General features: G+C 52.4%; 1 protein-coding gene and 1 long non-coding RNA gene across 2 annotated transcripts; both read right to left on the bottom strand.

Moving 5' to 3' along the window:
- Window positions 1-4,372: 4,372 nt before the first annotated feature.
- On the bottom strand, window positions 4,373-5,246 carry LOC124652194. The gene is made up of 3 exons (XR_006987630.1): window positions 5,190-5,246; window positions 5,012-5,095; window positions 4,373-4,527 (listed from the first exon to the last, which is right to left on the bottom strand). It is a non-coding gene; the product is annotated as an uncharacterized LOC124652194 (long non-coding RNA).
- A 5,986-nt stretch (window positions 5,247-11,232) lies between these two features.
- Window positions 11,233-12,538, bottom strand: LOC124656969 (acyl-[acyl-carrier-protein] desaturase 4, chloroplastic-like). The gene is made up of 2 exons (XM_047195614.1): window positions 12,474-12,538; window positions 11,233-12,394 (listed from the first exon to the last, which is right to left on the bottom strand). The coding sequence occupies exons 1-2, from the start codon at window positions 12,536-12,538 to the stop codon at window positions 11,233-11,235; spliced, it is 1,227 nt and encodes a 408-aa protein (XP_047051570.1).
- Window positions 12,539-13,222: the final 684 nt, after the last annotated feature.

The following is a 13,222-nucleotide window of genomic DNA, read 5'->3' as shown; positions in this document are numbered from 1 at the left end:
GAACAGATAACAAGAACTCGGGGTCCTAGGTTTAAAGAAACACAAGTGAGCCGTCATAAAACGAGCAACTGACCCACCGATGTCTCCGCTAACAACTATTAACAAGTAACCATGATATCCTCAACAGATATAACCATAAACCATGTGTCATGATTCCCCAACAGATAACCCGATAAGATAGCATTAACGGTAACGAGATAAAACAGCAATAGCATGCACTAAGACTCGCAAGGCAGACCCAATAACCAAACAATAGCTGTAGGTGGTTGGTGGAGGCAATATGGGCTGCTTGAGGTAACAAGTGGAAGGGACACGTGACAAGAACGCAACTTAAGGATAGCATGAGGGAGAAGGCAAAATAAAATAGGTGAGCGACTTCGCAGGGGCAGGGAGTATAGGGGAAATGCTTGCCTGTTAAAGCTTGTCGAAGATCATCCGAAGAACTTGTCGCATCTCACCACACCACTTCGTGATCCTATCCGGGAAGAAGCAAATGCTGGAACACACAACGTATGCAAGTCTTACTACTACGGATAAAGAAGATCCAGCATGTTCATTATGATATGCATGACATGGCATAGATGGTGCAATGCATCTTATCCAAATTAAGCGGGATCGGAACCCCGGACAAACAATTAGGTTGGAGTTGCATTTCTACCGGCAAAGTTAAGTGTTGATTAGCATGGCACGACATGGCAAGGGTGAGCTACTTCAATATTAAACGGAGCGGGGAAACCTAGTCGGTGTTCCGAAACACTCCGTATATGTGTTAGGTGTACATGCACGACTATCACCGCACGACATGATGCGAGATGCAAACAGATGAATGGATGGAATATGCATGTTCCTCATGTTTTTCTGATCGAAAAACATATAAAATATATTTTAATCCGAATTACGGATTAGGAGATATGATTTTTGCAAGATTTGCAAAAGAATAAAATAGACAGAGAGATACGGGCTGGTACGGGGCTGGACTCGAGCAGCGGATAGCGGCCTGTCGCGCGCCCGACGTCGAAGGAGCTGATGGGGACACGGGCCGAGGCCCGATAAGAGCTGGATCTGATTAAACGGGCGAGAGAACAAAAAAGTAGGATTAAATCACTGTTGATGGGATTTGACCACGTGATCTGCTACATGGGGATCAAGGGACGGACCATTATCCTACATGTCCGATCGTGTCAAGTTCCGGGAGCGCGGCGAGTTGAAGCACACAGAGGCGGAGGACAGGGATGAGAACCATGGTGGAAGGGAGCTCCGGTCGGGGACGGACTCGACGTCCGGGAGCGAAGCCGGGACGAAGGTGAAAGCGTCGGACGTACGGCTTGGCGCGGTGAACCCGATGGTCGTCGTCATGGTGCCGGAAACCCACGGAGCATCGCCGGCGTCGAGGTCCTGTAGGGAACGGCGGCGGTCACCACAAAGGAGAGGCAGAAATCGAAGCAATAAAAGAGGAGGAGGTGTCCAGGAGGTGAACGGGATTACCACGAAGCTCAACGTGCGCTATGACGGACGAGAGGAGGACGGTGGTCGCCGGAATTGACGATTTCTTCGCCGGAGTACGAGAGGGAATCGGCGATTTTGTGAGCGATTGGAGAGGTTCCGGTTCGATTCCTTGGTTGGGGATGATGAGGACGAGGAGGCGCATCTTCCGGTACTCTCGGATGGACGCGGGGTTGTCCGTAGCGGCGGCTCCATGGTGGTCCGAGAGGCGGACGCTTTGGGCTCTCCTTGTTCGTGAAGAAAATAGACAGGGAGGTTGGAGAGGGTGGCGGCGCAAGGGAGGAGGAAGGGAGGCTAGGGTTTTCTGGGTGCAGCGTTGGGGATAAAAGGGGAGGGAAACAGGTGGTAGAGGACCATGGTGCCCTCACGCCATGTGCGTGTCCCTCTCCCCGGCGGTCGGCTGCTCTGCGAGGACGAAGGGGTAAAAGGAGATGGAGGGGGCCGAAGGGGTATGGGCTCGGGAGGAGAATGAGAGGTGGGCTGGTGGTGACTTGGGCCACCGGGTGATGTTGGGCCGGAGGCAAAAGGCCGGAGGGAAGGGGATTAGAGGGTTAGGGTTTTATTAAAAGAAGGAGAAGGGGAGGTTTTATTAGATCACCCATATAAGAAAGAAACAAAATAATTTTAGGGTTTATAAAAATAATTTTATTTTGTTGAAAACATGTATATGATGCATGCATGATGCCATGATGATGCACAAAACAAAAACAACGACGAATCTAATAGGGTTATTTTTCCTGGGCCGCTACAATCGACACCACTAACAAGGGATCGCGCCCCGAGATCCCACGTCCTGGTACGGGGGAGAGAGGTGAACTATCGGATCTTCAGGCGGCGTGTCGATATTCTCGACACCACTAACAAGAATTGTTGCTCCATGTAGAACGGTCGACACTACCAACAAGAAGTCGTTGTTCTGTCGTTGATGATGCGCTTCCATCGGGATCCTCCGAAGATCGAACCTATTAGGTGAAAGGCATAGATCGTCCAACCCACGTAGGAACCTAAGACTCGGAAAACTCAGATAAGAGAGAAGACTCAAAACTCGCATAGGTAAGAGGATAAAGAATATAGGTAAGGAGAAAAATAGAGCTAATCAGAACTATCCAACGAATTTTAGAAAATAGTTTGGACTCTCTAAACTCAACGACCGTTGGCAAGGTTATCCTAAGGGCTGGACTAGTGGGGTACCGTCAACCTGATGCTCTGATACCAACTTGTGACGCCCCAAAACCGGTACCATGAGGATCCCAGCGAATCCGCCGAAATCCGCACGATATCGATTCTGGGAGACGCACCACCAAGCGCCTCGTACACGCAGAAGCATGCACGCGATGCGGGTGGAATCAATCACGAGCGATAACATTACAACAGGATTACAATAGAGCCCACAAGAAACAGATATATTACAACAACGACTCCAACGAGTCAAGAATACAAATAGATACATACAAAGATCCAAATCATACAGAAGATCAAATACATCCGAGTACGGACAAGATACAAATTGGACTAAGAGTCCTGAAGATAACCAGCGGCGTCCATAACCCTGCCCAGGCCAAGCCGGAAGGGTAACCTTGCTAGCGTCGTTCTTCATCGAACATATCTTCGTACCTGCCCGGTTATATCCCGTAGAAGCAGCAATAAGTACGGGTTCGTACTTAACAAGACTTCAAGACGTATAAGCATTCGGCAACCGATCGTCCTTTGTACTTGAGGCACGCAGGGGACTTAGAGGACGCAAGAGGAACGTCATAGGCAATATGGTGGGGTTAAGCGGCAACGCGCAAGCACTAAAAACCTATAGAGACGCTCTACAACATTCGTCTAATCAGAGAAGGGAGAGAGCGCATAACTAACAATTCTATACTCTGCAAACATAACACAGCCGATATGTTCCCCCCTCGCAAGGAGGTACTTACAAAGGCACTCACACGGTTGTCAAGTTTTAACCATTTATTATTGGGAGTTGTGCTAACTTACTACGCAAGTTATTATGATTGAAACAGCAGGTGTAAGTTGTCTATGGTCGAGTCATACAGCTCCAAGTCGTCCATAACCGCGGACACGGCTTATCGATAAGATGTACACCCTGCAGGGGTTGCCCAAATGTACCCACACGCACCGCTCGATCCACTTACGACAGGTGGATATCACGGCTCGCACTCTCCTTCACGACAACAATGTCCAGAAAGCCACCTAACCAAGTTGAACCCGTATCGAAGTCCGGCCGTATCTCCGAAACGGACCTAGCTGTTGCGCCAGCGTACTAGGTGGTTTAAACACACACTGGGGCGATAAACCACTTCGCAGCGGCTCCGCGACCTATACGTGCATACCAGAAACAAGGGATACAAGGCACCCAGGGGCTTCCCAAAATAAAGAAGTAACAGGCTGGCATGCACGCAAACAACAAATGGTAAAACATTACAAACTAGTTGTGGCCACTGGACAAAGCTGTAGATTCCGGCAGTGGTCAAGGGGAGACCCATAAGCATACCCACGTGTGGTTAGAGCGCTCAGTCTCGGAACAGATAACAAGAACTCGGGGTCCTAGGTTTAAAGAAACACAAGTGAGCCGTCATAAAACGAGCAACTGACCCACCGATGTCTCCGCTAACAACTATTAACAAGTAACCATGATATCCTCAACAGATATAACCATAAACCATGTGTCATGATTCCCCAACAGATAACCCGATAAGATAGCATTAACGGTAACGAGATAAAACAGCAATAGCATGCACTAAGACTCGCAAGGCAGACCCAATAACCAAACAATAGCTGTAGGTGGTTGGTGGAGGCAATATGGGCTGCTTGAGGTAACAAGTGGAAGGGACACGTGACAAGAACGCAACTTAAGGATAGCATGAGGGAGAAGGCAAAATAAAATAGGTGAGCGACTTCTGCAGGGGCAGGAGTATAGGGGAAATGCTTGCCTGTTAAAGCTTGTCGAAGATCATCCGAAGAACTTGTCGCATCTCACCACACCACTTCGTGATCCTATCCGGGAAGAAGCAAATGCTGGAACACACAACGTATGCAAGTCTTACTACTACGGATAAAGAAGATCCAGGCATGTTCATTATGATATGCATGACATGGCATAGATGGTGCAATGCATCTTATCCAAATTAAGCGGGATCGGAACCCCGGACAAACAATTAGGTTGGAGTTGCATTTCTACCGGCAAAGTTAAGTGTTGATTAGCATGGCACGACATGGCAAGGGTGAGCTACTTCAATATTAAACGGAGCGGGGAAACCTAGTCGGTGTTCAGAAACACTCACGTATATGTGTTAGGTGTACATGCACGACTATCACCGCACGACATGATGCGAGATGCAAACAGATGAATGGATGGAATATGCATGTTCCTCATGTTTTTCTGATCGAAAAACATATAAAATATATTTTAATCCGAATTACGGATTAGGAGATATGATTTTAGCAAGATTTGCAAAAGAATAAAATAGACAGAGAGATACGGGCTGGTACAGGGCTGGACCTGAGCAGCGGATAGCGGCCTGTCGCGCGCCCGACGTCGAAGGAGCTGATGGGGACACGGGCCGAGGCCCAGTAAGAGCTGGATCTGATTAAACAGGCAGAGAACAAAAAAGTAGGATTAAATCACTGTTGATGGGATTTGACCACGTGATCTGCTACATGGGGATCAAGGGACGGACCATTATCCTACATGTCTGATCGTGTCAAGTTCTGGGAGCGCGGCGAGTTGAAGCACACAGAGGCGGAGGACAGGGATGAGAACCATGGTGGAAGGGAGCTCTGGTCGGGGACGGACTCGACGTCCGGGAGCGAACCGGGACGAAGGTGAAAGCGTCGGACGTACGGCTTGGCGCGGTGAACCTGATGGTCGTCGTCATGGTGCCGGAAACCCACCGGAGCATCGCCGGCGTCGAGGTCCTGTAGGGAACGGCGGCGGTCACCACAAAGGAGAGGCGGAAATCGAAGCAATAAAAGAGGAGGAGGTGTCCAGGAGGTGAACGGGATTACCCCGAAGCTCAACGTGCGCTATGACGGACGAGAGGAGGACGGTGGTCGCCGGAATTGACGATTTCTTCGCCGGAGTCCGAGAGGGAATCGGCGATTTTGTGAGCGATTGGAGAGGTTCCGGTTCGATTCCTTGGTTGGGGATGATGAGGACGAGGAGGCGCATCTTCCGGTACTCTCGGATGGACGCGGGGTTGTCCGTAGCGGCGGCTCCATGGTGGTCCGAGAGGCGGACGCTTTGGGCTCTCCTTGTTCGTGAAGAAAATAGACGGGGAGGTTGGAGAGGGTGGCGGCGCAAGGGAGGAGGAAGGGAGGCTAGGGTTTTCCGGGTGCAGCGTTGGGGATAAAAGGGGAGGGAAACAGGTGGTAGAGGACCATGGTGCCCTCACGCCATGTGCGTGTCCCTCTCCCCGGCGGTCGCCTGCTCTGCGAGGACGAAGGGGTAAAAGGAGATGGAGGGGGCCGAAGGGGTATGGGCTCGGGAGGAGAATGAGAGGTGGGCTGGTGGTGACTTGGGCCACCGGGTGATGTTGGGCCGAGAGGCAAAAGGCCGGAGGGAAGGGGATTAGAGGGTTAGGGTTTTATTAAAAGAAGGAGAAGGGGAGGTTTTATTAGATCACCCATATAAGAAAGAAACAAAATAATTTTAGGGTTTATAAAAATAATTTTATTTTGTTGAAAACATGTATATGATGCATGCATGATGCCATGATGATGCACAAAACAAAAACAACGACGAATCTAATAGGGTTATTTTTCCTGGGCCGCTACATGTATCTGGGACAGGGATTGAGTAAAACACAGATCTAAAATCATCACTACCAAAGAAGGGGGCACGGTATTCCCACGAATCCCTTTTCTGATAGATATCTAAATTTGTGAGCCACCACATCTTTCACAACTATTTTTTTGCTAAGGAGCATGTGTAGAAACCGCAACCATCGGAGGTACAAAGGACCCCTCCGGCTCCAGAACAGAAGATGAAGAAATTGCAGTTGTCCCAGCTACTCTTCATGAAGGAATATTGTCGGTAGGCACTGAGCTAATCAGGGTGTTATGTGCAGAGATAGAGGGATTAACTGTCATCAGTAAACTCGCCTCCATGGATCGAGTCGAATTCGCTGGAGCAGGAGCCGGATCTGGTTGCATCACCGGTCGGTGCGCTCTCCGGTCACGAGCACGGGCGGATTCTTCCTCCTTGCGCTTCCTTTCCGCCATACCTCTCTCTCTCTCTTGCAAATCTCTCCGAGTTGCGCGGGGCTTCTCTGTGACGTTCATCATCCAGTCTGCGTCTCTCCTCGACGCGGCAACACTCCTCATCGTGCAATCTTCCTTGATCTGCCCTTCTCCTATCTTCTTCTCTCCTTATCTCCTCTTCTCGCTGCCAGACTTCATCGCGATGCCTTTCTTCCTTCCATCTGCGCTACTCTTCACGCCTATCAGCATCCGATCCAACCCTAGGTCTATTCCCGAAATAGTTCTTGGGAGGAGAACTTCTTGGGGGAGACCGGCGGGAGCCACTGAAGCGGCGATCCATCACCGGCGGAGAGGTCAGAACCTGAGCGAAGGATCTGGTGTCGCTGGAGCGGACCCCCTGCCAGATCTGAGGAGGAGTGGGCGGAGTGGGGGAAGAGGATTTCGGCACAGTGGGATGAGGCACGAACACGACCCTGGAGTAGTTGGGGTTGCATCAGATCGGCGATGTAGGGAATTTATCTGTGTCTCCGTTTGTCCCGAGCAGCCCATGATGAACAGTAGTGGGCTAGAGCCCAGCAGCCGCCATTGAACCACCTCTCGGTCCAGTTCGAATCACATCACACACGTGTGCGTTGGGCGGTGTGGGACGCGACGCAGCGACGCCATGATCACGAGCAATGGATCCAACAGCCGGCGGCCCAACCAAAACGCAGATTCCCGCCACAGAGACCCTCGCACCCGACCTGATCTTGCCGCGGAAAGAAGAGGATCCAACCTCTGATGACAAAGCATCAAGCAGGCGGATCGACGAATTCTCCCACCAAATTGATCCTCCTCTTCGGATGAGAGATCCATCCTCTGCGATCGCACGAAACGATGCCCACCATCGAGTCGAGTCACGGGAGGTTGCTGGGAGCTTACTGTGTTTGCGGTGACGACGAGAGGGGGGCGGCTTCGTGGCCCGGCGGCGTTGGCGGCCGAGAGGGCCCGGGGCTGTCATGCGCCACCGAACAAAATATCATAGTGCAAGAAGGCTCTGCCGCCCCCCAATCCACTACATGTGCACATTACATACACTGAACGGCACACATTGTTGGATCAGCCCCAGATCAACTCACACATGCACGCGATGGTGGATTCAGTTTCAAAACTGAAGAACACAGACAAACAGGAAACAGAGAGGGGGCAGGTTTTGGCGACGCGCTAATCCAGCGTCTTTTCTGATCTCTTCCTTTTATTCCATCGACTTAGAACGCTAAATCCGCCACGATCCACTTAGAGCGCGTGCCATCCCACGTGCAATGAAACGTGCCGGGGGACTCGGTACAAATCTTAACAACTAAGACCTGGCCGCAGCGTGAAGGTAGCACACTTCTGGCCCATGTAGTTTGCATGTACTACAACTAGGATCCATGCGACCAGTCGTCCATGACTTGGAATCTACTTGGAATAAATCTAACGTGACAGTATAAAGGAAATAACCTAAACCGAATTTGTAACAAGATTAAATCTAACAATCACCTCCTAATCTTGTTACCCTCATCTTTCATTATTGAGTTGCGCACTGAAACTTCATGCCGGCTCGACCCCGGCAACGCTGCATGCTGCATCACCGCTCTTCGATTCTCTTGGACGTTGATGTGCGCGTGCGTGTCATAGGACGAGCTCCAACGCCATGCATGACGACCGTCTCTCCTGGTACTTGCACCTTGTTGGCGTCCAGCGGCAGACACACGAGTTTCTTCAGGTTCAGTGCGTAGAGCCGCTTCTTTGTTCTCTGTGCCTCGACCAACAGCTCTCCTGAGTCATCACGTATGTTCAGCTACCCTTTGTACAGTTCAGACTTGCATCCCTCTTCATCCAGCTGGCCCAAACTTACTATGTTACTCCTAAGCTTGGGAATAAAATAGACATCCTTCAGCACATGCTGCTTACCACTAGGACAACTGAGCAAGACGGTGTCTCGGCCACATATTTGTACCACTGAACCATCTCCAAAACGAACAATCCCCTTCACACTGAAATCAAGTTCAGTAAAGATCCTTGAACAACCTGACATGTGATTGCTAGCACCTGTATCAACATACCACAGCTCACTGTTGTACCCCTCCTTGAAACTGAGCTTGGGCTTGACCTTTTCTTCATTCAGCGAGAGGATGTTCCGCGTCTTCTCCACAGACTGCACAAGCTCACTCAGCTCGTCCATACCATGTGTTTCCATGCGATACTTCTGGCACCTTCACGGCTGGTGTATCCACTTCTGGCATTTTCATGATCGGCGTTGTGGCTACCGGTGTCGCTGCAGCTGTTGCTGCACTAGCTTGCATGGCTCCTGCAATTGCTTTCTTCACGAGATCACGCAGTCCGTTGTTCTCTTCGCGGAGCACATGCTGCACCTCCAGCAGCTTGGCATTCTCCTCCCTCGCCAGCCTCGTGTCTTCCTCGAAGGAGCGCACACACTCGCGCAGGAGCGATAAGTCACCACCGCGGCTCACGGCCACTGATGCCATCTCTGCCTCCGCCCTGCACTCATTGGACATGGCGTGCAACTTCAGTTCGGCTGCGGCCAGCTCGCCACGCAACCGCTCCGCCTCGGCCTTGGCAGCATGCAACTCCTCCATGGATTCTCTAGGGGGCATGACCACTTCTTCCTTCTCTTTTGGCTCGACGTCATGCTCTACCACCGACCCAAACTCACATGCCACGACCATCAGCAGTGTTGGCTCATCGTCGAAGTCGACGCCGGTGAGTAGTGCCTTCTCTTTCTTCGGTGCCTCACACTCGGAGGCGAAATGGCCCTTCTCGCCACACTCCCAGCAGGTAATCCTGGACTTGTCAAACTTCCCGCGACGTTCCTTCTTCTTTCCATCGTCGTCATTCTTGTTGCCGCTACTGGAGCCCTCCCCCTTCTTCTTCTCTTTAAGGATCAGCGCCTCCAGTTGGGAACGAGAAACCAGCATCAACTTCTCACCTTCATCGTCGTCACCACGCCCACGGCGACGTCCTCAGTGACTTTCCTCAAAGGCAGCTAGGCGTCCAACAGCCTCAGCCATGCTCATGGTGGAGAGATCGCCCCACTGCTCAATGGTGTTGACAATGTCATCGAATCTCTTTGGCACTGCACTGAACAACCGCTCGATGACGGCCTCGTCCGAGATCTGCTCACCAAGGGACCTAATCTCGCTCACTAGCATAGTGAGCTTCTGCGCGAACACAGTTATGGTCTCACCATCGCCCATCTCGAGACGATCGAGCTGCCGCTTCAGCTGCTTCACCCTCGCCTTCTTGACGCGGTCTTCTCCGACGCGCATGCACCGGATTGTCTCCCATGCATCCCTCGCGGTGTTGCATCCCGCGATGGCCATCATGACCGCATCAGGGAAAGCTTGGGAGATGGCGGCGAACGCTGCTTCATCTTTGTCAGCATCCACCTCTCCCTCACCTTCGATCGCCGACCACACACCGAACGGTCGGAGAAGCACCTTCATCTTCACGGCCCATAGGGCGTAGTTCGTGTCGGTGAGCTGCGGGTACTGGACGGGGACGCTGCTGCTCCTCAACGCTGGGCGGACGACGATGGCTCCATCATCGCCCCCGCTGCTGCGGCGACCTGGGGGCGTGTACTTTCCGCCACCGCTGCCGCTACCGCCGCTCCTCTGAGGTGTCATGTCGCCCATCACAGATCACCTCCGCCGATGCACCACCAACAACACCGCCGCCTCCAATCACCGAGAATCAAGAACCCTAAGGCTCTGATACCAATTGTTGGATCAGCCCCAGATCAACTCACACATGCACGCGATGGTGGATTCAGTTTCAAAACTGAAGAACACAGACAAACAGGAAACAGAGAGGGGGCAGGTTTTGGCGACGCGCTAATCCAGCGTCTTTTCTGATCTCTTCCTTTTATTCCATCGACTTAGAACGCTAAATCCGCCACGATCCACTTAGAGCGCGTGCCATCCCACGTGCAATGAAACGTGCCGGAGGACTCGGTACAAATCTTAACAACTAAGACCTGGCCGCAGCGTGAACGTAGCACACTTCTGGCCCATGTAGTTTGCATGTACTACAACTAGGATCCATGCGACCACTCGTCCATGACTTGGACTCTACTTGGAATAAAACTAACGTGACAGTATAAAGGAAATAACCTAAACCGAATTTGTAACAAGATTAAATCTAACACACATTACCATGGAGTGCACACGAAATCTATACAGTTCATTTACTGCACAAACTTAGCTCGACTAGATGATTACTCCCTCTGTTCGGAAAAATAGTCGAAGGCTAGATTGAACAAACCAACAAACGCATACAATTTGCATAGGTGGAAGCTAAATAGCTTCCTCGACTTCACTGGCTCAACTCGAATCAAAAGTAGGTAACACGGTTGGGTAGAAAGCTTAGGTTACTTATTACGACGACGATTCCTCATCCTGCCGCTGATGTTGCTGCTTGTTATTTATGGATCGGAATTAAGTAGTCCGCAAGACCGTGCGGAGTACATGGATGCATGGATCAGGCTCTTATGCAAACGGACCTGTCGAAGACCCAGCTGAACCTAGCGAACTCGGGCTCTTTGGCGGCTTTGATCGCACGGTCGTGGGCCAGCTCCTCCATCCGGCGGATCTTCCGCGGCATCCCGCACACGTAGTCCTGCGCGCGGCGTCCCTCGCCGGACAGCTGTCCCCCGGCGAGGTCGGCCACCTTCCACCTCCGCACGAAGTGCTCCACCATGTCGCCGTAGTCCCTCGCCGTGTACACATCGGCGCGCTGCGCCACCGCCGAGAAGTGTGCAAAGAGGTCGGCGTCGCGTCCGTCGGTCATGAGCTGGCCGGGCATGGTGATCTTGTCGCGCAGGACGGCGGCCAGCGCGCGCACCATCCCGTCCGGGTCGACCTCGAAGAGCTTGGCGGACACCTTGGCGTAGGCCGTCTCGTGGCGCTTCTCGTCGGCGGCGACGACACCGCAGATCTTGGCGAGGCAGCGGTCGCCGTGGCGCGCGGCATGCCTGGCGGTGCGGGAGTGGGAGATGAAGGTGGCGCGCTCCTGGAAGGCGCCGTAGACGGCGTTGTGGTAGGGGCTGGACGGCCTGAGCATCTGCATGCCGTTGCGGAGGAGGTAGTGGACGGTCCGCTCCACCTGGCGCATGTCGACGCGGCCGGAGAGGTAGAGGTAGCGGTTGAGGAGGTCGCCGTGGCGGTTCTCCTCAGCCGTCCAGCCGCGGAGCCAGCGGGCCCAGGGGAGGTCGCTGCAGCCGGTCTCGTCGCAGGACCCCGCCACGCGGTTGCCCATGCACATGTACGTCGGCAGCGCCTCCTCCGTCACCATGTTGCCCACCAGGCACACCATCATGTCGTCCGGCACGTCGGCGGCTCGGGCCTGCAGCTCCTCCGTCGTCATCGTCATCGCCGGCTGCTGCTGGTCGGTAGAGCCTGCTGCAGCTGCTGCAGAGAGGGAGAAGCAGGGGAGCAGGTCGCTGGGCTGCCACGCGTCCTCCACCGGGGCGAGGAGCGGCAGAAGCTGCTCCTCCACCCATCCTCCCAAGCCCAGACACCGCATCGTCTCCACCTGCTCAGGGGCCGGCGCCATCCCCGCCATGGTGCGCTCGAAACTAGTCGTCACGGTGGCTTTGCTGGCCCATCTCCCACCGGATCTTCTCGCAACCCGGCTCCCATACCTGCATACATCACCTTGCTCATGAGTCATGACGACCTCGTCTACATGTGTGCGCGATGAATACAGCCGTGCGGACGTACCAGCTGCTTGGATGCGCCGGTGCCGGCATGGCCAGACCGTGCGGGAAACACTTGAGCGTGCTCATCTCTTTCAGAGATGCTGCAGACGCAAACGCTTCACTGAAGATGAAGTACTTGCAGGCAACGTGATGAACCCCAGCATATTTGCCTTGTATATATGCACCTACCTGTTGGACTTGAATGCGGACCAAATGGACATCGATCCTACAGATCCGAAGCGAAGCAGTATGCATGAACGCGCCGACAAGGCATCTAAAAAGTTTTAGACTAAGAGGCCTCATAATTTGCTCGCCAACACTAGCTTGATCCTAATCGAAATAGTCTTTCGCCCGCCATATTAATATAGCAACCACGATACAACAAGCATGCTGGAGCCACAACACAACCAAGCCCAAAAGAAACCACAACACTAACTTGATCGGCTGGTGAGAGAGGTCGATAGGTGGAGTGAAGTGAATTTCTTCCACTCCAACTCGAGCTAGCGTCCCAAAGTTGACCATGATGCTATGTTTCATGGGAAGACTCGATGAAGAGGAAAAACATTTTGTGTTGATGCTTGCTAACCAAGATTGTCTTCCAACTTAAATTGTTCACTTGGAATTATTACTTGTCTGAATCTACAATGGTGGCCGATTTTTATGTTAGTTTAGGATTTAAGCAACATCGATACTAAGCTACCTGTGAGGTCACTCCGTATCCTGTTAATATGCATGTTGTTTTATTGAAACATAAACTCCAGTTTCCCTAGG

This window comes from Lolium rigidum, chromosome 5 (assembly GCF_022539505.1).
Source record: "Lolium rigidum isolate FL_2022 chromosome 5, APGP_CSIRO_Lrig_0.1, whole genome shotgun sequence".
NCBI lineage: Eukaryota > Viridiplantae > Streptophyta > Magnoliopsida > Poales > Poaceae > Lolium > Lolium rigidum.
The sequence above is the reverse complement of the archived record's forward strand: the minus strand, read 5'-3'. Positions and strand labels throughout refer to the sequence as shown.